This window comes from Scylla paramamosain, chromosome 15, assembly GCF_035594125.1.
Source record: "Scylla paramamosain isolate STU-SP2022 chromosome 15, ASM3559412v1, whole genome shotgun sequence".
Lineage (NCBI taxonomy): Eukaryota > Metazoa > Arthropoda > Malacostraca > Decapoda > Portunidae > Scylla > Scylla paramamosain.
The window spans coordinates 7,224,211-7,248,511 of NC_087165.1; the positions used below are offsets into that span (position 1 = coordinate 7,224,211).

Consider the following 24,301-nt stretch of genomic DNA (forward strand, 5'->3'; position numbering starts at 1 on the left):
TATCTATATATTTATCTATCTATCTATCTAGCTATATATATATATATATATATATTATATATATATATATATATATATATATATATATATATATATATATATATATATATATATATATATATATATATATATATATATATATATATATATATATATCCATCTACAGTATCTGTCTAGCTGTGTGTGTGTGTGTGTGTGTGTGTGTGTGTGTGTGTGTGTGTGTGTTTGTAGGGGGAGCGTAGGGAAAAGTGAAGTTGTCTCTAATCTTACAACCCATTGCCTCACTCGCCGCCGCTGCCACCACCACCCCACCATTACTACCCCTGTGCCACCATCGTCATCCTTCCTGAGGCATCACGAGGCGCACACCCTCACTAAACAATGGCACTCCGGTATATGCAGGCACACCGAAGCACCGTCATAGCGGAATTTATTTTATTTTATTTATTTTATTTTTTTTAAGATACCGCGTTTTGAGAGGACTGCTGCCTTACACCCGTGATCCTCTCGTATCTCAGAAAACTTCTACGCGGCGCAGTTCGAGAGGGATGAGGCTGCATATTTCTTACTCGTAAATGACCACACTTGATGACTGGATAGGTTCGTTTCCGACTCCTGGCGATCATGTTCCTGACCGCTGGCCGAAGGCACCCAATGCTGAGGCGCCAGATACTGCTGCGTCACGTGCTGCCGTAGAATGTAGGGGAAAAAAAAAGAGAGACACAGGAAAGGATGACACAAAAAAAGAAAAATGCGTAGAAAATGACAAATTAACTTAACCTTGTCTAGAGTAAATGATGCTTTAACGTGCCATTATATTTTATGATATATTTTCATGGTCCAAAATTTTGCGTATATATTTTTCAATGACACTTTTCATAGCGGAATTATTTTTTTATGGCTTTTTTTTTTCAATATAGCACGTGTTTCGAGCAGCGCTGCCTTATATCCGTGACCTCTCGTATCTCAGAGGGATGAAGCTGGATATTTCGTATACGTGAATGACCACACAGGATGACTGGACTGGTTCGCGCTCTGCTTACTCTACATGCATATTCGCACACTTCCACCTTTCGGCTCCCCGCTTCGCAATGCTACACTTTCTGAGATAATGCGCTGAATCTACTGGTGTTCTATTTATCACTTGTGCTTGTCTGGTGTGTTGGATTAAGGTGTGTGTCTCATCAATAACCGTGTCTCGTGAACGCGTAATGGAGCCGTATGCTGGAGAATAGTTGCCAGCGCTGCATCTTGTAACACTGGACGATAATACAAGTGTGGCGAGAGGAAAAGAACCGCATCCAAATCGTTGTATACAATAAGGAATAAATAAATAAAAAAACATCAGTCAATCATTATGCATATTCATTTTATTATTGCAGCTTTTGTTCCATTGCTATTAAAAAATGAAACTGTAATACTCGCAGTCCTTCATTGTTTCCGCGGAATACAATGTTGTATTGCCATCATTGCAACGTAGGCTTCATGTTTGGAAATGAGAGATGATCGTATGAATGCATAATGGATGTGAAAGTGATGATTACAGAGATATTCAGATAGTGAAAATAAAAAAAAAATTTATTCAACTATTTTCACTACCAGGAATGCGCTTTTTTTTTTTTTAATCAACATTATACGCACATCAACAAAGCGCAACACTTTGGTCTTACTCGCATCATGACTGCAAGTTCTCATCACAATGCACGTCATCTGGCTTTTAGAGACACACTTTCAGGTAAGAATAATGATTTTGTCGATTGCGTGGATAATGACGTGTCTGCGCCTCCTGCCAACTCCAGCCTTTGTGACGGGCTCCAAATTGACGCTTTCTATTTGGACAGGCAACACTTTGACGCCAGCCATCCCGCCGCTCGCCGCTTGATGCCGCCTCCTCGTGCGTAACGTCGACTGGTGCTGCAGCCTTACAGATGAGGCGTGTGTGTGTGTGTGTGTGTGTGTGTGTGTGTGTGTGTGTGTGTGTGTGTGTGTGTGTGTGTGTGTGTGTGTGTGTGTGTGTGTATGCCGTTTATTTATTTATTTTTTTTTTTTTCAGTTACTACTACACTCATGAATTTATCACTTCCATTTTACTTACGATCAGGTTATTCATATTCCCTCTCACATTCTTCCTTTGCTTCTCTCTCCTTTCCCTCGTGTTTCTTTCTTCTCCACTTACACATGTTTCTTCACCTTGCCCTTACCCCCTTCTCCCCCTATCCCTCTCCTGCCATCCCTCCCTATAAGAGAGTTTACAAGTACAAACGTTTGGCTTCCTTCAGTCTCAACGCGGCCGTGATGTGGTGAGCGTCTGTTTGTGCGTGAGCGTCCACACACACGCACACACACACACACACACACACACACACACACACACACACACACACACACACACACACACACACACACACACACACACGAGTGAGCATTCAAGCTATCGAGAAAAAAATAAAGAATAAAAGTTTGCCAAACAAACGTTATGTTTGTCCGACTGACTGAATGACCGACACACTAACTGACAGTGTAATCCGCCAAATGACAGGTTTTGTGAATGAAAAACCTTACCGCTTAAAGAAAACGAAATAGGAGCGTGAAGATTTGTGTTGAGAAAGAGAAAAAAAAGTGTTTGACATGAGTGATTATGTGGAATGTGTGTTGGTTATAGTCAGGATTTTCCAATTTTGTGTTAGATATCGTATACGAAAAAAATGATTGATTGAGTAATTAATTCTAAGGTAACGGAATCAAGAAATCATGTGGCGTTATCATACGAGACAGACAGACAGACAGACAAACAGGCAGACACAAACACAAACAGACCGGTACATTCCCGTCACTAAGAATATATTGTCAGTTCTATGACCTCGACCGTGACGCAGGCGAGGAAGCCACACCCACGCTGCACGTTTAGCACCATTCATCCCTTCACTACACATACCCCGCCCTTCCTTTCTAACATCTACTCATCGCCACACCTTTTACATTTTGTCATTCACATGCATCCTACTTAACTCATCTACGTACGCCTCCATACTAGACACTATCGCCTCTGTTATGCGCTCAGCACACAAAGATGTATCCCCGATACGAAAGCAATAGTAATTTTAAGGAAAATCAGAATAATACCTTATCAGTTCCGACCACTCAGAGAGGCAAAACTGCAGAGGCACTACCACTTTGGGGGAATCCTGAGGAGGAAGTGGAGCGATAGAGCAAGCAAGCATATGAAATTATGATTGATGGAGCCTAACGGAGAAGAGGGATAGTGACAGAAGAAGGAGAAAGATTAGAGATTAGAAAAAGGTCAAGGATGTTGAGCGTTTCTTAATGATGGTCAGTGATACAAATTGGGTGTTGTCTCCGTTCAGAATAAGAATCCCAGCGAGACCTCTTTGTTATGTTGGCAGCCCTGCTCCACGATGACCCCCAGAGTCACAGCAAAACTCAACGTCACTTAAATAATTTTAATGTTTCTTCACTTAGCTCATCAATTACAAAAGTGAAGCTGTTTGTTCGACTACATCAATTTTCAATCTCGATAGGGTTAAAAAAGAACAATAATTGTGGCGAGTATAAGTTAAGGAACTTTTCATGACCATGTTGCCTGTCGTGCAGGAAGCAGGGTAGGGAGAAGGTGGGTGTTTTCCTGCAGCCGAAGGTGCAGCAGCTGTAGGCCGAGCTTGCCCTGCAACAGCAGCGGGCAAGCAAGGCGCAGGCACAGGCCACTTCCACTGTGCGCGCTCTGTCCGCTGACATGCAACAGGCGACGGTGGTCTTGCAGTAGGAAGCCACGGGGGCTGACAAGGGGATCCTCCACTTGTATGACTCGTAGACGAAGGGCCGCTGGGACATGTGCCTGCTGTGCAGTGCCGATCAGTTGGCCAATGCTCCCAGAACTGACCAAAGTGCTTCGCTGGCTGGAACGGCAATAGAATGACAGAGGTGACTGGGAGTCCCTCGGCACGTCCTGGCCGCTCATCAAGCTGGCTGCTGTGTGGGAAGGCTGGGTGGCGGTGGTCAGGATGCTGTGGCGCTACAGAAAGTATGTTAAGACTGCTAAGATGGACTGGGCGTCAAGTTAAAACTGTTGGAAGGCCTTAGCGCCAGCTCAAGACTGTTAACACTTTCGAGCATAATTGAGCTGACACTCAGTCTCTTGTAACACTTTTTGAACTGGTGCTCATCCACCACCTCCCATTACAGCCACCCTCCAACATCTGCCACCACCCAACATCTGCCACCTCTCAATATCAGCTACCTTCCAACATCTGCTACCTTGCAACATCCGTTACCTTACAACATCACCTACCTCCATCTTCCAACATCCCCCACCTCCCAACATCCACTACCGTCCAGCATTACCCACCTCCCATCCTCCGCTACCATCCAACATTACCCACCTCCCAACATCCGCCACCTTTATCACCCAACATCCGCCATCTCCATCTCCCAGCATCCCCAGCTATCTCCCAACATCCGCCACCTCCGAACATCCGCCATCTCCCAACATCCGCCACCTCCCAACATCCGGCACCTCCCAACAGCCACCATATCCAAACATCTGCCACTTCCCAACATCCGCCGCCTCCATCTCCCCAACATCCGCCACCTCCCAACAGCCGCCACTTCCACTTCCAACGTCCGCCAACTCCATCTCCCCACATCCACCACCTCCCTTCCTCTCTCTTTATTTTTTTTTCTTATTTTATTATTTTTCCTGCATTTATATATTTTGTTATTTTACTCTCTCTCTCTCTCTCTCTCTCTCTCTCTCTCTCTCTCTCTCTCTCTCTCTCTCTCTCTCTCTCTCTCTCTCTCTCTCTCTCTCTCTCTCTCTCTCTCTCTCTCTCTCTCTCTCTCTCTCTCTCTCTCTCTCTCTCTCTCTCTCTCTCTCTCTCTCTCTCTCTCTCTCTATATATATATATATATATATATATATATATATATATATATATATATATATATATATATATATAAACGTGAAAGCTTGTCGTGTGTGTGTGTGTGTGTGTGTGTGTGTGTGTGTGTGTGTGTGTGTGTGTGTGTGTGTGTGTGTGCGAGCGGTAATAAATATTTTTCCATTATCCGCGTATCTCACGTTTTCTGTCATTAGGATGAAATGTAACTTCCACCCTCATCATTCCTTCACTACTCACTCACCTCTCCTTTCTTACCCCTATGCATCCCCACGAGTTCCTCTGACCCCACCATGCGTTCATATCTGACCCACCGTACCTCACCGTCCTCTTTAGTTTTCTCACCCCAACGCATCACGCTGGCCTCTCGTCCTGCTCCCCATCAACGCCTTCCGCCCCCCATCTAGCGCTCTTCAGCTCCTCTCGTCCCCGCTCGGTAAGCCTCGAGGTGAGAGGGACTAAGGGATCACCTGAAGAGTCGTGACAAGCTCCTCATTACCTTAGAGACACCACCTGCGCGTCTTTGAAGAGAGTGAGAAAAGAGTAAGACAGAGAATACCTTCCACACGCAAAGGAGGATAAGGTCACACACGCACAATCTTAGTCTTATGATGGTTTAGATTATGGTGTGTGTATGTTATGTAGTAGTGAGTGGAAAGGTTAAGGAGAGAGAGAGAGAGAGAGAGAGAGAGAGAGAGAGAGAGAGAGAGAGAGAGAGAGAGAGAGAGAGAGAGAGAGAGAGAAATAAATAGATAAATAAATAAATAAAAATATCACAATTATACTCAGAACCTAAGACTTTGCTAGAGAGAGAGAGAGAGAGAGAGAGAGAGAGAGAGAGAGAGAGAGAGAGAGAGAGAGAGAGAGAAAAATAAATAGATAAATAAATAAATAAAAATATCACAATTATACTCAGAACCTAAGACTTTGCTAGAGAGAGAGAGAGAGAGAGAGAGAGAGAGAGAGAGAGAGAGAGAGAAAGAAATGGCACTGCAGACCACACAATTTTCATGGTCTATTCAAGGTTTAGGTCAAGCTTTCCTAAACCTCCCGCTATTCGCCCCAAGTGGCTGTCAGCCGCGCAACAGAGTGGGTAGCAGAGAGAGAGAGAGAGAGAGAGAGAGAGAGAGAGAGAGAGAGAGAAAAAGGGAGAGCGTATTCCCCAAAAGCATTAAAAATATAAATGTTTCGCCCACCACTGCCGTGACATTTGGGAGTCTCGGCGAGGTTCTCATCCTCTCTATCTCTTTTCCCTTCCCTTCGCTAGCCTCTTTTTCCTTTCCTTTCCTTTCCTTTTCCCTTTTCCTTTCCCTACTCTTTCTGTTCTTCCTTTTCTCAATTCTTCCCGTCTACCTCCATTCCTTTCTCTCCTTTCCTTTTTCTTGCTCTTGCTTTCTTTCTTTATTCTTTAAACCCGTCTACCTCCATTAATTCCCAGTCATTTCTTCCTCTTTCTCATTATTTCTCCCATTCCTACTGAATTATTTTCCGCTTTATCTTTCCTTTTCTACCCATTGCTTTACCTCCTCCCTATCTTTTCTTTCCCATGACTTTTTTTCCTTTCTCACTTTTGCCTTATTCCCCTTTCTTCATTTTTTTTCCTTCCTTTCCTACTCCCTTCCTTGATCTTCCTCCTAACTTAATACACATTCTCTCTCTCTCTCTCTCTCTCTCTCTCTCTCTCTCTCTCTCTCTCTCTCTCTCTCTCTCTCTCTCTCTCTCTCTCTCTCTCTCTCTCTCTCTCTCTCTCTCTCTCTCTCTCTCTCTCGTCACTCTATCCTCCTTCCCCTCCTCCTCCTCCTCCTCCTCCTCCTCCTCCTCCTTCTCCTCTTCCTCCTCGACCAGACAGGTGAGTGGCGGAACACGTGACAGTCCTGACTCGATCCCCTGAATGCGCTCCTCCCTTCCTCGTCCCTTATCGATTTGGTCTCACCCAGGCCTGCCCTACTTGACCCTGTGCTCTTATTTATATGGTTGTTTGTCCTTTTCTTCTGATGTGCTTGTGATTTTTTTCCTTGTGTGTAGTGACGCTTTTTTTTTTTTTGTATCTACACCCGTATTCAGAAACGCCTTGCTTTCTCTCTCTCTCTCTCTCTCTCTCTCTCTCTCTCTCTCTCTCTCTCTCTCTCTCTCTCTCTCTAAGACTATTTTCAAAAGTCACAGGCATGATTTGACGGGTTCTCAAGAGTATTTCTCCGGTTAATGATATAGAAACCTTGTTAATCTATCACTAAAACCGTAAAAACACCTTTAAAAGCCCGAGCAATTTCAATCAGTGTCTTTTTGAAAGTATTGGAGGTGCAACGAAGAAGTGTTTCAGAATATGTTTCTAAATGTGTCTGCTTGAGTATGTGTACAGTTTTTTTGTTCGTGTCGTTTTCTGTTGATATGCATGTGCTTCCGTTCGTGTGGTAATACCTTTTTCTTTGGTGGTATTTAAATTGTGTACTTGATTATGCGTGTATTGTTTTAATATTCGTATTTTGTGTTTTATCTGTTTTTTTTTTTTTCGTGTGTTTGTCCTTTTCATTGTTTTCTGCCGTTTTTTTTTTTTTTTATTCATGTCGTATGTTTCTTTGGTTTTTGTTCATGTGTTTGTCCGCTTCTTTTTATTGTGTCCTGGTACGCATATGTTGGTTATCTTTTTTTTTTTTTCTGTCTTTCTCTTTGGATTATTTACTATCTCTGTTCTCTCTATATTTATTCAGATTAATTTACCTCTCTTGGTCGGCATTTGTATTTCATTGTATTGTGTATTTTTTTTTTTTTTTCAGTGAAGATTATCTGACTTTTTTATATTTTCATATTCGCTTTTGTTACTCACAGCTGTAGTTTTCTTCTATTTTTTTTTATTTTTCAACTTTCAGTGTTTTCCTGCATGTTCGATAACTAATTGTTTTCACGTCGAAGTTTCATTCTGTCTTGCCAGTTATTTAAAGTTGTTTTCGAAATTGCTTTGTTTTCCTTTTCTTTTTTAAATGATTGTTCGAGTTTTCTTTGACTGTCTATTTCTGGATCCATCTGGATGTCTTATCTTCCATCTGTCTGTCGTTATTAGTTTTAAAAACAATTTCTCTTTTTTTCTTTTAATTCACCCGTCTATATTTTCTTTTTGTCTGTCTTCCTGTCATTGTCTTCCATTACCCTTATTTATTCATCAGCTTTTCTTCCTTTATCTTTCATCAGCCTTATTTACTAGTCTCTCTTTCTGCCTTTGTTCTTTAGTCCACTGTTTATTTGCCTACTTTTCTCTCTGCGTCTCGTATTTTCCCAGCCTTTTCATGTGTCATCCAGTCATCAGTCTCTCCCATCCTCGCTTTACGTGCCACTAGCAGCCAGCCTCCCCTCGTCCAGTCTGGCCTCCACGTCTCGCCAGGACACCCACGCCACCACTCCTACCACCGCCATCACTTCCACCACCACTACCTCGACCACCACCACCCCTACTGACTCCCCTCTTTCTGCTAATGGTATTACTTTATTGCTGCTACCATACAACAGCAATAACGATAAGAAATAGCAGCATCAACAAAAACTACTACGTACAACTACTAGTGACAGCCACGTATAGACCTGACGGCTTCTTGTAGCATCCCTTATTTTGTGTTCTTATGTTCTTACGTTCTTACCACTGTTTCTAGTACGTCTTCTACGACTACTACCACTACTACTACTACTACTACTACAACGAACCTTGTCATGTATGGTCACATACATTAACCATCAGAAAAAGAGAGAGAGAGAGAGAGAGAGAGAGAGAGAGAGAGAGAGAGAGAGAGAGAGAGAGAGAGAGAGAGCCACGGTGGGAGAAACAATATCTTTGAAGGGGGAGGTGCACAGGGTTCATAGGAAGAATTACAATGTCACACAAGACCGGCCGGAGAAAGGGGAGAAGAGCAGCGGGAGCTTCTGCCAAAGCCTTATTAGGGAGTGAAAGGGGCTGGGGAGGAGTCCAGTAACCCAAGTAAGGGGTAGGAGGGTTAAGGGAGGGAGTGTTGAGGAAGGCCTGGAAGATTCACTCCTGTCCGGAGCAGGGGGCCCTAAGTTGTTGTTCGCGGGGGACACGACGCCCGCGGAGCCTTATTATAAACTCCATAGGGATCCCTTAGAAAAGTATGTTGTGTTGCTTAGTCTTTCTCAGATAGAAGTGGTAGTCTTTTGTTTTATTAGTAGATGCGAGTATAATCACAAATGTTGGATGACTAGTGTTATGTGTGTGTGTGTCTGTGTGTGTGTGTGTGTGTGGTCGGCGCCTCGTACAGTATTTACGTAAGCAAGCTTGGCCGAGGCCTTCAAAGGGTAAGCTACACAGGAACGTGCGAGTTGCCAGATATTTCGGTATTGGTGTTCCTCTGCTTGCCTCGCCCCATTCGTGAGTCACGGGTCACGTCGCGCCGGTCAATCAGTCAGTCCAGGCTGCAGCATTCATCCCGACTCACTGTCTCCTGAGCCGCGTCCGCATGGCGCTGGACTGACGTCATGTGGCTGGCATGTATTGTGTGTTCTCATGGGTATTTAGTCTCTCTCTCTCTCTCTCTCTCTCTCTCTCTCTCTCTCTCTCTCTCTCTCTCTCTCTCTCTCTCTCTCTCACTCTCTCGTTCCATAATTACGTAGGGCCTTAGGGCCTGGTAAGCAGCGAGGGGGGCGTGCCGGAGTGGTGTTCGCCTGGCCACTGGTCCCACCGAGCCTCGAGGCGGCCAGACACACACACTACGAGTTGCCGGCGCGGTATTAAGTCACACTGCCTAGGGCACTAGGCGACTTCACTTTCTAATATTTGGCAAAAGGCGAGTCCAAAGCAGCCACTGTGCAAGGGCAGCGGCGCGGAAGGCAGGCAGAGCAGCAGACTTTGCCGCTCCATTACTGCTACATCCATTCGAGAACAGAACAGAAAAAGTCTGTGTCATGTGCTGCCCCGCCCCTCGCACTTCTCCTCTTTCCCTCTCCTCCCCCCCCCTCCCAGTCTCTCGTAACTCCCTCCCCTCCCTTGCCGGCCTCCTGTGTCTCTTTAACCCCTTTCCCCCTCCTCCGGTCCCAGGTTGCCGAGTCCTCGTCACTGGCGGCTGACTGGCAGCAGTAGGCCACCGTCAAGGAGAGTCGCGAGTAGGTCCTCACTTGTGGGCTCCCCGCTAGTGGTGTTTGCGCGGCAGTCGAGTACGCAGTGTGTTTGTGAAGCGCCGAGTGTCATCATTGCACTGAACTTATTGGTAGTCTTTGGAACTCTGATCCTGGTCACACTGCGATGGAAAGTGAAATGTTGCGATGGGAAAGAAACTGAAGTGCTACCTATGTGTGTGTGTTTGTATGTGTGTATGTACGTGTGTGTCTGTGTGTGTGTTAGCATCGACCCGTGTTTGCACAAGTGACGCAAGTGAAAAGAAAAATTGTGGGTAATAAGTGTTCGTGTCTGTGAATGTATTTGTGCGGAATGTATCGAGGGAAATCCTACCCTATCACCCCTCTTCACACACACACACACACACACACACACACACACACAGCAGTGTTCATCTGTTTTATAAAGATTTTTATTTTTATTTTTTACTCCGGGAAACGTGTTAGGGCCACTTTTAAAGAAGGAGAATGTAATCTGTCTAGAAAAATTGCCCTTCCTTAGACGTTACTGTCCAGAGTGCCTCTCCGCCCCTCCAACGTCACGCTCCTCGTGACCCAGTGTTGAGGCGCCATGAGATCAATCACCGAGCCGCCCTGTCCGCCTCGCCCGCCTGGGACACATCACAATAGTCTCACCAGATATACATATCCTTATCTCTATACTCAACTTGATCCTACTAATCAAACTGGAGCTAACTGGACATACTGCTTGGTTGGAGGAATTAGGTAGTTATTAAGCGAAATAATACAGGTTTACATAACAGTACAATAGATGCATGCAAGATCCTGTTTGATTCATTTAAGCAAGTACACTTTAAAAGGTTCAAATTAAGGGCTTGAAATATATAGGCGATGTAAGAACAAACATCATTACATAGCATAACATTACGTATTAGCACAAGTATCCCACAAAGAATAGAACCATAAGGCTTAACACCAAACAACGATACTGAATGGAAACAAAAAATATAGCAGTGTATCTGTTATTCTAAATGACGGGTCGTGTAGTCTGTCACACATGTATAATTATTAATGGCAGTGTGGCAGTGTGGAAAACACCTCATTACTCCCAACCCCCTGATAACTATTGACAGCCGCACCAGGAAGCAGTGTGGTGGGCAGCATTAGATTTTAAAGATAATTCGACGGCCGGAGTTTTTAGCAGAGAGGGGATGGAGGAGCGGCTCCCGTCTTGCTGCTGCCCACACACCCTCCCTGCCGCCCTGTTGTCTGGCCGCCGAAGGTCTCTCCTCTCTTCACTCATTGCCTTGACGCTCCACAGCCACCGGCCCGACACATAACCTACTTCTTACTAAATTGTAGACAAGCACCTACACACACATGGCATTGTCTCCACACATAGTATAAAAGGGTTACACACACACACACACACACACACACACACACATGCATGCATGCATGCATACATCACTCTCCATTCCCACCCTTTAACTCCAAAAATCTGTCTCTGAGAAGTATAGGGTTGACTAACAGAAACATAAAACGTAGTATTTAACGTATATAATTTACTCTACTAATAAAACGAAAATTCAGAACCTTAGGGGCATCGCTTTATTGATTTCATGCGCTCATTTTTTTTTTTTTTTGTATGTAGGAGGGACACCGGCCAAGGGCAACAAAAATACATTAAAAAAAACCTCACTGAGATGCCGGTCCCCGAACAGAGTCCGAAGCGGTAGTCAAAAATTGAAGGATAAGTGTCTTGAAACCTCAATCGTGAAGGAATTCAAGTCATAGGAAGGTGGAAATACAGAAGCAGGCAGGGAGCTCCAGAGCCTACCAAAGAAAACACAAGGAAATACCAAGACACTCATCACCACCACCACCACCACCACCACAGACTCGCTGCATCAGTTTTCAAGGTCACTTGCTGCGATGGCCCGAGGAGATAGAGCTGGAAGTTAACACACACACACACACACACACACACACACACACACACACACACACACACACACACACACACACACACACATCACTGGATTGCAATAGTTGGAATTAAAGTATTTGCCTTTATTACCAACAATTATTGGGAACAGACTTAACAGCATCACAGGGAATGCACGCAATCAAACACACAGCTTATTTGAATGTACACACACACACACACAAGCCAGCCACACAGGCACGCAAATACATGTATTGGACACGTACACCAGACGCGACTGGGACAAGACAGATGACAGAATCGATGCCACACACACACACACACACACACACACACACACACACACACTCACGTATGCACTGCTCCCTTCATTGTATGCATTAATTATCCCGATCGTCTGCAGCATTGATCGTTGCTTTTATCTCCTACCCCCCCCCCCCGGGTCTCCTAACCCTGCCAGTTTGCGGAGAGAGAGAGAGAGAGAGAGAGAGAGAGAGAGAGAGAGAGAGAGAGAGAGAGAGAGAGAGAGAGAGAGAGAGAGAGAGAGAGAGAGAGAGAAGCCTGAATGGGACAATGGGGAATTCACCTCCAAAATGAAACCAAGAAAAACTATTCGCATCAAACAAAGCATCTCTCTCTCTCTCTCTCTCTCTCTCTCTCTCTCTCTCTCTCTCTCTCTCTCTCTCTCTCTCTCTCTCTCTCTCTCTCTCTCTCTCTCTCACACACACACACACACACACACACACACACACACACACACACACACACACACACACACACACACACAAATAAAAAATACTCTCGTCAGTCGTCATGTCTATAATATTTTCCTAGAATCGAGCAGGTCGAAAACAAGTTTTCATGCAAGGAAAGTCATTTTCTTTGGACCTTGCGCTTAAGTGTGTCATGCCCAGAGGGGGAATTCCAGCGGCGTGTCGGGACGCCGTGGCGGTGGCGGGCGCCAGGCTGTCGCCGAGGATGTTGTTGGTTGAAGGACCGACCCTGTCGTCTATTTTTTTTTTTTTTTTTCTGTACATACGAGTTTTCTATGCCATCAACCTGCTTTCATAAGTTCTGCTTTCGACGACATTATTAAGGCGCTGCTCATTTACTGATATTGAGCTTGTGTTTCTCGGAACTTACGAAATGTAGAGTGACTCAGTCGTAGTTGGGTTTACTATGGGTACGTATCAAAAAAAAAAAATCTCGTATGCTCTTGAAGTGTATCAGTATCACCACTACCACAACCACCACCACCAACACCACCATCACTCCCACTCTTACCACCACCACCACTCCCACTCTTATCACCACCACCACCACCACCACCACCGCTACCAGCATACTACAAACACAGTATGCATCCCCACACACTTTATCCTGACGGGACATAAACATGGTTACAAGAAGTGATTTACATTTTTTCTCAATCCTCAGTCAGTTTTATAATGTTTTCGGATGATTAGAAGAGTGATGTGAGAGACGATAATGCTGCGTCACAGCTTCTTGCCTTCCCGCCACTTTCCCTTGCCTGCTTCCAAAGTTTTCTAGGAATAATTACCCCACGAGAACAGTAAGGCTGCTCACGTTTTTCCAATAAACAATCTTTGAAGTTTTATTTCAGGAATGCAGAACAAAAATAAATATCGAGTGTGAAGAACGAATATATAAATAAACACAAACACTAAAACACACGTCTCTTTTTACGTGATTTTTTTTTACTTCTGGAAAATTTTCAGTGTGAAAATTAGTGATGAAAAAGAGTTTGTAAAGACTGAGAATAGAAGATGTGATGCGCAGATACCCAGAGGAATACAATCACAACACTGAACAATCCTATCTGAGAAAAACCCAAGAAATAAGAGAAAGTGAGGGCGAGAGAGAGTGTACGGGAGGGTAGAAACAAGGCCAGAGGGAAGGAGGGAGAGGAGAAGGAGGAGGAGGCATGATAGCCCACGAAGTGACAGCCTCTCTGTACATACAGACTAGAACCAGCCAGGCACAGGAGCACATCCCAACCGCAACTCACAACAATAACAACGGAGGAGCTAAAAACCTAAATGCACACGAGAAAAATCATCCCATAGTGTGCCAGACCGTTCGGCGACGCTATGAGGAGACAAATGTCTCGCAGGACTTGGAAAGAATATCCCAAGGCCTCCATTTCGGGCACCAGGTGTCAAGACCCTCCAGGATCCGCTTGTCGTGGCCCCAGCTGAGTCAAAAATCTCTGCCGTGGCCTGACTGGAAGACCCACACCCAAAAGTCGCTAGAATGGGTGAAATCGGTCCAGTGGAAACCTGACTGGCTAAAGGGCTCGAATCTGGAGGAAGAAATCATGAGTGCGTCCAGAACTCTGAGAAGTGAGTTGCGGAAAGCGAAGGACTCCCTAACCATGCATCGTGTTCCTATCGGCGATTGGCTGAGTTTGAAGGACCAGGTGTTGGAAGGATCTTTCGTGCCCTCCCAGCCAGCCCCACCACTACCGCCACCCCCGCGCATCAGAAGGTGAGTACACGTCCCCTGACCGCACTGAGATGCACGTGGTCTCTCAGTGTCAAGGCCAGAGTCGATATTCTTCCCGTGACAGCGATGCTCTATGATCCTCTAAATATAGACCACGGATCTCCTTTTATCAATCTTTTTTTTTTTTTTTTACACGCTCAGTAATGTTGCATCATCACTTAATCTGTATACAGTGTTTTTAGTCCCCCTGTTTGCTGTAGCTGACCAAATTTATGTGAGGATTAAGTTGAGTTCATCACCAGCACCACCACCACTACCTCGCCTTCACTCCGCCATTTAGTCGAGACTCCCGTCGGCGCCTTACCGTCAAGTTTTGTTCCAGGCTAGACTGTGACGGCGGGAGGAGGAGGCGGCGAGGCGACGAGGGACGTGCTTTGGGTTTGAATGTATCTCGATGCGGCAGCTGGAACTCGGAAGAGGGGGAGAGAGAGGGGAAGCCAGGGGGAAAAATGAGAGGAAGGAGAGTGTGGGGGAAACGAGTGAGAGGGGGAGAGAGAGAGGGGGTGACGAAACGAAGGTAAGATTGATGAAGTAGCGAGGCCGAGGACGGGGAGCATTTGTTTTCCGAGGGCGGTAATGGAGGGGCGAGCGGGGCGGGACTTCGATAACGCACGACGAACTGCGTACTTAATATCCCGTGATGATGAACTGGGAATATGAGGTTCCAGGAAGGCCAAGGCACACGTGATGCTAAGGACGCCGCGAGTAAACTGCCAGGGTGTTTGTTAATTTTCTGCCTTTCCTTTACTCTCTCTCTCTCTCTCTCTCTCTCTCTCTCTCTCTCTCTCTCTCTCTCTCTCTCTCTCTCTCTCTCTCTCTCTCTCTCTCTCTCTCTCTCTCTCTCTCTCTCTCTCTCTCTCTCTCTCTCTCTCTCTCTCTCTCTCTCTCTATATATATATATATATATATATATATATATATATATATATATATATATATATATATATATATATATATATATATATATATATATATATATATTCGTCCTCTGTCTCTCCCTCCTCCTGCCCTTCCTTCCTTCCGTCCTCCTGCTCTCCTCCTCCTTCTCCTCCTTCCTCTCTCCCTTTCATACTTCAAACATTGACTCGTCCTCTCCTGTGTTTGCTCATGCTAATTAGCTTTAATATTTTCACTGTTATTTTTTTCTCTTCCTCCTTCTTTCTTGGTACTCATGTATTTTTCTCTCTCTCTTCTTGTGCGTTTTAAATCCTTCATTATTTTACTCCGCCTCCTACACACCGACGCTTTCTGCTTTTCATTTTCTCTCCTTCTGCTCGTCCTCTGCTGCGTGTCCTGCTGCTTCCTTGGTGTCGTCCTTCCCTCAAGTTTATAGGAAGAGATGCCAGAATTTCAATGAATATATAAAGATGGTTTGGTGGTGGCGATTTTTTGGCACCTCTGAGAATGTGGTCCGGCGTGACATATTTATGCAGAGAGGGACGGAGAGGATGGAGGTGGACCATGCTGACGTGGAGGAAGATAGGAAAAGAAAGTGGGTAGAAGGAGGTAGAATGAAGGAGAGGAAGGAGAGGAGGAGAAGGAGGAGGAGGAGCACCAAGTATATTGTGAAAGGAATAACAGCTAGAGGGATGAAACATTTAAAGTTGATGCATCGTTCCTTTCTGGCCTCCGTGTGTGTGTTTATTTATACGAGGGTCGACTCCTGCTCCTCCTCCTCCTCCCTCCTGAGTAAAACGAGAAAGCTTCACTCCCTCCAGGATACTCCCAGACAGCGGGGAAAAAGCTACCTAAAGTACACACTCCACCTTGAAAGCGACTACTGTTACGGAGAGAATTAAAGAACATGTGGCTTTTTCCTTCTATTTTCAGAGGTTACACTGGCTAAAGATAGTGGCCTTGTTATGGACTGGCTTGTATGCACCTCTTGCGCCGCGGCTGAATAGGAAGTCCATTGCGGCGAGGACTCCAGGGAGGTGACGTGCGCTGGAGAGGCTCAGTTGAAGTGTCCGTGATGACAGCAACTGAAAAGAATATATGATGCAGCACAGTGGCGGTAGCGAGGGACGGAGGGAGGGAAGGAAGGAAGGAAGGGTTAAAGAGAAAACGTGAGCTGATAAGGCCAGAGTTACCTAATGGTGACTCACACGGAGGGAGAGAGAGAGGAATTCACACACACACTCTCCACATTGTATAACTGTTCCTTCTAGGCAAAAACCTACGTAAGGTCCATATTCTCAAACGCTTCGTCGTCTCTTCTCAGCTATTTTTAGCAAGTTGTACTGACAATCATGGTGGTTTTCAAGGATGTTTTTATGATTGTAGTGATAGTTTAACAAAAATTCTGCATCACTGGAGAGAAAAACACCAATGAGAATGCGGCTATTTATCTCTGTACCCTCTAAAATAATCCTCATGAGAGAAAGAAGCGTTTTAGAACACGAGCCTAAGACATGAAACATCACACATCACACCAGCCTATGTCACGTCTCTCGAGCGCGTGTGTGCGCGGTGATCAAAAGACGTGATATGGAGGCCGTTGAAAAGATAGGCAAAGGAACTTGTATGGAGAGCTATCAGATAAGCCTTCCTTTGGTGCTGTGTTTAGTTACGGAGAGGGAGAAGCTAATGACGTGAAGGGGATTTAGGCAAACAAAACTGTGTGGCCTATTCAGCTGTTTATTTGAGAAGAAAAGTATGGAGGAAAGGGGTCCGGGATGAAAGGGTAGAATATGGAGGATAATAAGGGCAGGAAAACGAAAAGTGAGGGATAGGAGAAAAAGGAGAATGGTAGGAAGAGGAGGACGGTTAAGGAAGTTAATGAGGGTGAGAATAGAAGAAAGGGAGGAAGATGAATACAAGGAGGAACAGAAGGAAGAAAAGCAGATAAGGAAGATGATTACCATGATGATAGAAGAAAAGAGGAATATGAATAGATAGAAGAAAAAAAAAGGAAGATGAAGAGTAGGAGGAGAATAATTAGCATGACAACAGAAGAAAAAGATGAATAGGAAAGGAAAGAAAACAAAGAAAAAGAAAAGAGAAGGAGGAAGATAATTAGCATGAAAATTGAAGAAAATAGAAGAGAGAAAGAATACAATAAACAAAAGGAGAAAGGAGAAGTCAGATAAGGAGACTAATGAGAATGAGAGTTGAGGAAAAGAGAAAGAAAGATTAAGAAAAGAAGGAAAAAGAAGGAGGAGGAGGAGGAGGAATAGAAAATAGATGGCAAAGTGAGAGAAAGGAGTGAGACATTGTATTAAAACACACACACACACACACACACACACACACACACACACACACACACACACACACACACACACGCACACACACACACACACACACACACACACACACATGCACACACACGTGAGATGATTAAATCCCCAGTGAATGGACGCCTGACAAGCGGGTGGAGAAACACGTCGCTGGAATTACTCTCAACCCACACGACCGAGGCGGACAAGAATATCATTAGGAAAACAAACACGGACGCTGTAATAGAGAGTGTGGGCAACCTGAGGAGTTCCGTGTTGTACCTTGCCTCACCCCTGCAGACATTTCTCTCCTGAACATTCTATCCTTCCTCAACATTTCCCCTTCAGATACTTCAGCCTTCTCCTCTCTCATATTACCCAACATAACGTAATCTTACCTGAAGCATCAACGACATTGTTCCTTTCAGAAATTTCAGCTTTCCCCTTTTTCTATATCAGTTTCCATTTCAATCTTTTCAACCTTCTCTCTTTCTGTATTAATCAACCAACCTAAACTAATCTAGATCTAACGTAATTTAACCTAACCTAACCCGACCCAACGTAACCAACCTAATCTAACCTAACCAAATTTTACTTAAAGCATCAACAGCAATAGTTTCTTTCCGGATTTCCTTAAAGATAAATTCTACCAAAAATTCCGAAAGTTAAAAAAAAAAAATATCTTGATGGGAATACGAGTGTGTTACAATGTTAGAGAGGAAAATGTCCAGCAGGATAGATGAGGCAGAAGATGACTACATCACTATAAGATACACTAGAAGAGTCATAAATCGAACAAACTTGTGCACTCTCTCTTTATGTTTTATGTTTTCTTTCAGTTATTATTCCTCTGATGTAAAAATCTACCAACTTCATGTTCTTTAAAGGAGTTAGAGGAAAAATGTCCTTAAGGGCAGATACAGCCAAAGCTCACTGAACACATTATAAGTTACAGTCAGAACCATAAGGAATAATAATTTTAACTCTTTCCCACCGTGTTTCATGTTCTTTCAATGTTAATTCCTCTAATGTAAATATCTAAGTTTTATATCCTTAAAGAGAGTCTGTCAACAGATCACAGGACTTGAGACGGTAGGAAAACCCAAAAAACACAGTGGAAGTGAATGCAGGAAGTAACTCTTCTGAACCACAACTGTACACTATACACGTACGTACCTTGCCGAGCAGAGAGATGCCTTACGTGCTCTAGATGAAGTAAAGTGCAGTATGAGCTTATATACAGCCACTTAACACAACCCAGGACCCGGCAGAGGCAGTAGTAGTAGAGAAAGGACCAGCAGGAGAGTGATGTCACGGAAGCTTGGAGGAGAGTGGGGAGGTGTATGTGTGTGTAAGCAGAGTGAGCCAGGAGTGTGCTCAGTACTGGGAGAGATTTATGCACGATTGCCCCCAAAGCGATGAGATGATTCTAATGTCTCCTCTGGGAGCTGTCTGGATTTATGTTTTTTTTAGTGTTCTTGTTTCCTCCTCCTCCTCCTCCTCCTCCTCCTCCTCCTCCTCCTCCTCCTCCTCCTCCTCCTCCTCCTCGTCTCCCTCCTCTTTTTCTTCCTCCTCATTATCTACTTTTCTTTTCTTTTCTTCGTCGTCGCTGTCTCCGTCATCGTCTCCTCCTCCTCCTCCTCCTCCTCCTCCTCCTCCTCCTCCTCCTCCTCCTCCTGGTCCTCCTTCTTCTTCTGTTTTATCCATCTACTGTATGCTATTTTCTTCCATATATAGTATATTCTAATTCTTAATTTTTATAATTTTAATCTATATTTTATTTTCATCCTTCCTTTCTTTTCCTCTCCTCTCCTCTCCACACAATCCCACCAACACCAGTTCTCTCCCCCTCTCCGTGACCGTAACTGTACTACCGCCGCCGCCTCCGCTTGTGGTCCCTCCCTTGTGTCCCCGGGGGCTCGTCTCTCCTCGCTCCGGGCCGACATTGTTAATTCCGCCCGTACCCAGCCCCGTGAGCAACTTAGCGTCATGTAAATTTCGAATGAAGGTCCTCTAAAGTGGGGAGACTTGGATTACCTCGAATGTCTTACACACACACACACACACACACACACACACACAGACAGACAAAGAGTTGGTGGTTCGGCGCAAGAAGGTTTGGTTTTGGTTCAATCTGAGCTGCTTCACGAATCTTCCGTACCGTAACGTCTTCGATAACGACGCCATTTTCCGGATTTTTCATTCGTATTTGGCACGAGTTCTGGTGCTGCTGGTGCTACCATGTCGTGACCGAAAGGAGAAGAAGGAGGAGGGAATATGAGAAGACGGGAGACAAGGAGGATGGGAGGAATACTGGAAGAAATGTGATAATACTCGAAATCTTCTCGTTTACCTAAGATGGCGGGCGGAGTTAAGGTTATAGGGACGAGTTTGCATTAAGGGAGATGCCGCCTGATACTAGCCATCGTCACACGTCTTCTTAATTGGACAACTTACACACCTGGCGAGCTTACCTGTGCCCCCCCTCCTCCCCTCCCCCCCGCCTCCTCCCGGCCGCGGCGGAACAAGACCCGAACACCTGCCTGGATAATGAAGGCAGGTGGGCGCTCCTCCTAATGGGGTGCTAAAGAACAGTCGGATTTCATAACGCGACAGCACACGGCGAGCCTCGTTACTTGTTGAGCGCGGCGGAGCACAGTGTAACTCATCAGCGACACGACCTGACCCAGGGCGCAGCATCACCCTAATGGCGGGGAACTACAAGACGCGGCTTAAAATAATCCGGCGGTGCATCAGCCAGACGTAATGCATGGCAGGAACTTGACACTGCCGGGGACACCTGAGCATGTTCGTTATCTTTTTTTCCTCTCAAACTGCCACCGCGCAATGGGTTGTGTGAGGCTGGGCACATTATGCGGCGCCAACGAGTCAGGAGATTAGGGTCGTGACAGACACATCAGGAGGGAAAAATGTGGCGGCCGAATGGCCCAGCTCGCAGACTATTCACCGTGTAAACGGTGACTCGATTCCCGCGCAGCCTTTGGGTTAAAATATGACGGCCGTGTGGCTCCTGATTGCTGCCGGCGCGTCGTTTGATAAATCATGACTGCACCAGATGTGGCCGCGCACTCAGGGCAGCGGGGTCGGCTGTGGGGTGTCGCAGGACGATAAAATCCATGTAAACATGTGTTCGTGCCGATAAGCGCTGGGTTGAAAGGCTATAACTGACACACACACACACACACACACACACACACACACACACACACACACACACACACACACACACACACACACACAAACACACACACACACAGGAAAGCGGTAGCCGAGTTGTTAACGCTAGGACGTAGCGATCTCCACGATCCGAGTTCGAATGAGTCCAGTCGGAAGATAACCATTTTTCAAGCTATCGCGGACAGGCTGATGAACACCCACGTGCTTCCCATCACTCATGTCTATAGCAGCAGTTGCATCGGGGAGGTTCGAACACAAGTCTACAAAAGCGTCACACAAGAGATCCTTACTACACCACAGGGAAATACCGACCATCTAAGCCTCCAAGACTAGAAGAGAACAACCATCTAACCCCAAATAGAAGAAACAATTGCTGTGAAAATGCCTAACGTTACTGTACGTTACGATAACACACACACACACACACACACACACACACACACACACACACACACACACACACACACACACACACACACACACACACACACACACACACACGCTGCTCGCAAACTCAGTGGTAACGTTCTTGTCAGTCATTTAATAAGCTATAGTTCACGGTTCTCTCTGGTTGCTAAGATTCACAGGGACCAGAGAGCAGGTACTGGCCTTGACCAAGAGGAATGTGCGTGTGGTATGTGAAGGGGCTCGATGTTACACCCGTAGATCAGACTTATGGGCGCTAAGCTCTCTTTGGAATGATATAGCATGCGATCACGCGGCCAGCATGTGACTGGATCACACACACACACACACACACACACACACACACACACACACACACACACACACACACACACACACACACACACACACACACACACACACACACACACACACCTAATCCTTGAGTGTTAGTGGCAGTGGAGGGGATAAGGCCGGCAAGGAGGGAAAGGATGGCAGGGGGCAAGGGATCGAAGTCTCGCACAACGTTCCACACCTTGCATTTCTCTCGGAAAGAAAGGAGGAACGGGAGGGTGAAGACGGCAAAGGAAATTGAGAAGAAAAGGAGTTGACGGAGAGACGATCTTTGAAGGTACTGGAGAGGAAGGAGAGGAGAGAGAGGTTTTCAAGCGGGAGAGAAAAGGGTGGGCATGTGGATTGGAAAGAAAAATCGTGAGAAGTTTGCGGGAAACGGAGTGGGAGGCTGAGAAATAGTGGTAACCTTCTGGATGAAAGACGGGGACAGGCACACTGGATATGAGGGCCGGGAAGGGTATCACCGCTCACTGATACGACCTTGTGGCCACAGACTCCGCCAGACACGAGATCAGGGAGGCTTTCTCTACTTCTGCTTTTACTTAATACTTCTGCGCAGCATTCTTCTCTGCTTCCTCGTTATCTCCTCTTCTGTCTCCTCGCTTTTTGCTTTTATCATCGTGTTTTATGTTACTTTATCTTGCCTTTAACCATTTTCATATGCTTACGCCATCATGTTATTCTGTTCTTTTGGCGTATTCAGCTAATAAATTAACCTCTTTCTTAATTCCTTCACTCATTTACTCACCCACTCTTTCATTCCTCTCCTCTCGCTCTTCCCATTCCCGTGCTCTTCCCCTCACTCGTTCTCCTCACTCACTCACTTGGACATGCTGATAAGACAGTGAGGAAGTTTAGTTCAAATGTTAGTGTTTCGCTTTTGTCAAATTGCCCTCCTGCCTCTTTCCTTCTTTCTCCTTTTAGTCTTTTCTTTCTCACACTACCTTTCACTTCCTTCCTCTCCTCTTTTATTCTTTCTTTTTCCTCTCTTCTTTCCTGAATTATTTCTTTACCTTCCTTCCAATATTTTTTTTTCCGTTTTTTTCCATCTACATTTATTCCTTCATTAATGCGTCATTTATTCATTCATTCATTCGGTTATTTTCCTTCCATTTCACATCCCAGCACCACCCACCACTCGTAAAGCCTTTCTCTCTCTCTCTCTCTCTCTCTCTCTCTCTCTCTCTCTCTCTCTCTCTCTCTCTCTCTCTCTCTCTCTCTCTCTCTCTCTCTCTCTCTCTCTCTCTCTCTCTCTCTCTCTCTCTCTCTCTCTCTCTCACACACACACACACACACACACACACACACACACACACACACACACACACACACACACACACACACACACACACACACAAATCCTTCCCTTTCGCACATTCCACTTCCTACACCCTATTCCACTGATCTTACAGTAAGTCATATCCTGCGCCACGCCCCATCCGGCTTCCTTCAGTGTAGGTAATGTATCTTGGTCAGGTGACAGGCCTACCCATTCTGACCCCATTCCAGCAGCCACGCCCCTTCTATCAGTTAGATGGCGAGGGTTAGGAGTTAGCGGAGTCACGTGGCTGCCAGCATGACAATCAGAAGACCCAGAGAGTAGAAGAGGATATCGCTTTTCATACATTCTTCATCTCACTTCCCCTTACCTACCTGGGCTGAACTGGTGAGGTAGGGTAGAGATAGAGGTGAAAGGGGATATGTGGAGATGTGTTGTAGTGGTGAGGCTGAAAGGGGACGTGGTGCGGTGGTGTAGTCGAGGAGTAATGCGTGGGTTGGCCGCTATGAGGTGCTGTGAACTGTTTGCATAGGAGTGACTATGATGCAGACCAAGCTAAAATGAGTGAGAGTACAAACAGACGCCACTCCCCTCATTCCCTCCCGTCACTGATCCTTTGTGATGCCATCAATCACACCAATCTATTTACTGCTTTAATAACTGTGTCCAGAGTGATTCAAACCCCAAGGGCAGTGAATGCGAACAATATCATCACTGTCGTATTAACCATCTGACTATTATTAAGCACATATTAATTCCTTTAATCACAAACCACACAGATATTTCTTTTTTTTTTCTTCTTCTTCTTTGCATCCACCTCAAAACACTACAATACTGGCTGGACTGTGGTATGTTCCTTCAGTCCCTCTTTTGTTTCCAGTAGATGCTTATTAACATCTTGTTTTGTGGCCTTAATGCTGTGAACTCTTGGATATCACCGTGAAAGGGTTAAAATCCTCATTGATACGCTCGTAGATCTTCTGGTTTGCGTATTAGATTATTATACAAGAACATAATGAGCAAAACAAAATAAGGGAAGCTACAAGAAGTTACCAGCGTAGACGTAGCAGTGTTTGCATAATAAATACCTACTGTATATCCACCTATCATCCCTTGTATTCTAAAATGTTTTGGTCTCTCAGTATGACGTCCTTAAAAATATTGTGTAATATTTTTTTTTTATATTGTTGATGTAGAATCCTTGTTACACTCTCAGGAATCACGAAAACACTTGAAAATCACTATCTTCCATTACAGCCTATTTTTTTTTTCCCAACGTGATATAGAACCCTTGTTAAACTATTTTCAGAAGCATAAAAATTCTCTTGAAAACCGCTAGTACCGTAAAAATTCTCTTGAAAACCGCCATTACAACCCGTCAAAA

The 24,301-nt window shown here is 45.1% G+C and overlaps 2 protein-coding genes across 3 annotated transcripts in view; both read left to right on the plus strand.

Annotated features, from left to right (window-relative positions):
• The first annotated feature begins 4,019 nt into the window (after window positions 1-4,019).
• On the plus strand, window positions 4,020-9,993 carry LOC135107231 (nuclear pore complex-interacting protein family member B11-like). Its single transcript, XM_064016891.1, has 3 exons — window positions 4,020-4,039; window positions 4,201-4,636; window positions 9,952-9,993. The coding sequence occupies exons 1-3, from the start codon at window positions 4,020-4,022 to the stop codon at window positions 9,991-9,993; spliced, it is 498 nt and encodes a 165-aa protein (XP_063872961.1).
• The window catches only part of LOC135107351 (uncharacterized), a 79,005-nt gene continuing 64,624 nt past the window's right edge, over window positions 9,921-24,301 (plus strand). The window contains exons 1-2 of one of the 2 annotated variants that reach the window (XM_064017084.1): window positions 9,921-10,016; window positions 13,562-14,445. In XM_064017084.1, coding sequence (XP_063873154.1) covers window positions 13,883-14,445 — 563 coding nt within the window. In that variant the 5' untranslated portion in view covers window positions 9,921-10,016; window positions 13,562-13,882. The other variant, XM_064017083.1, reaches the window with a different exon arrangement.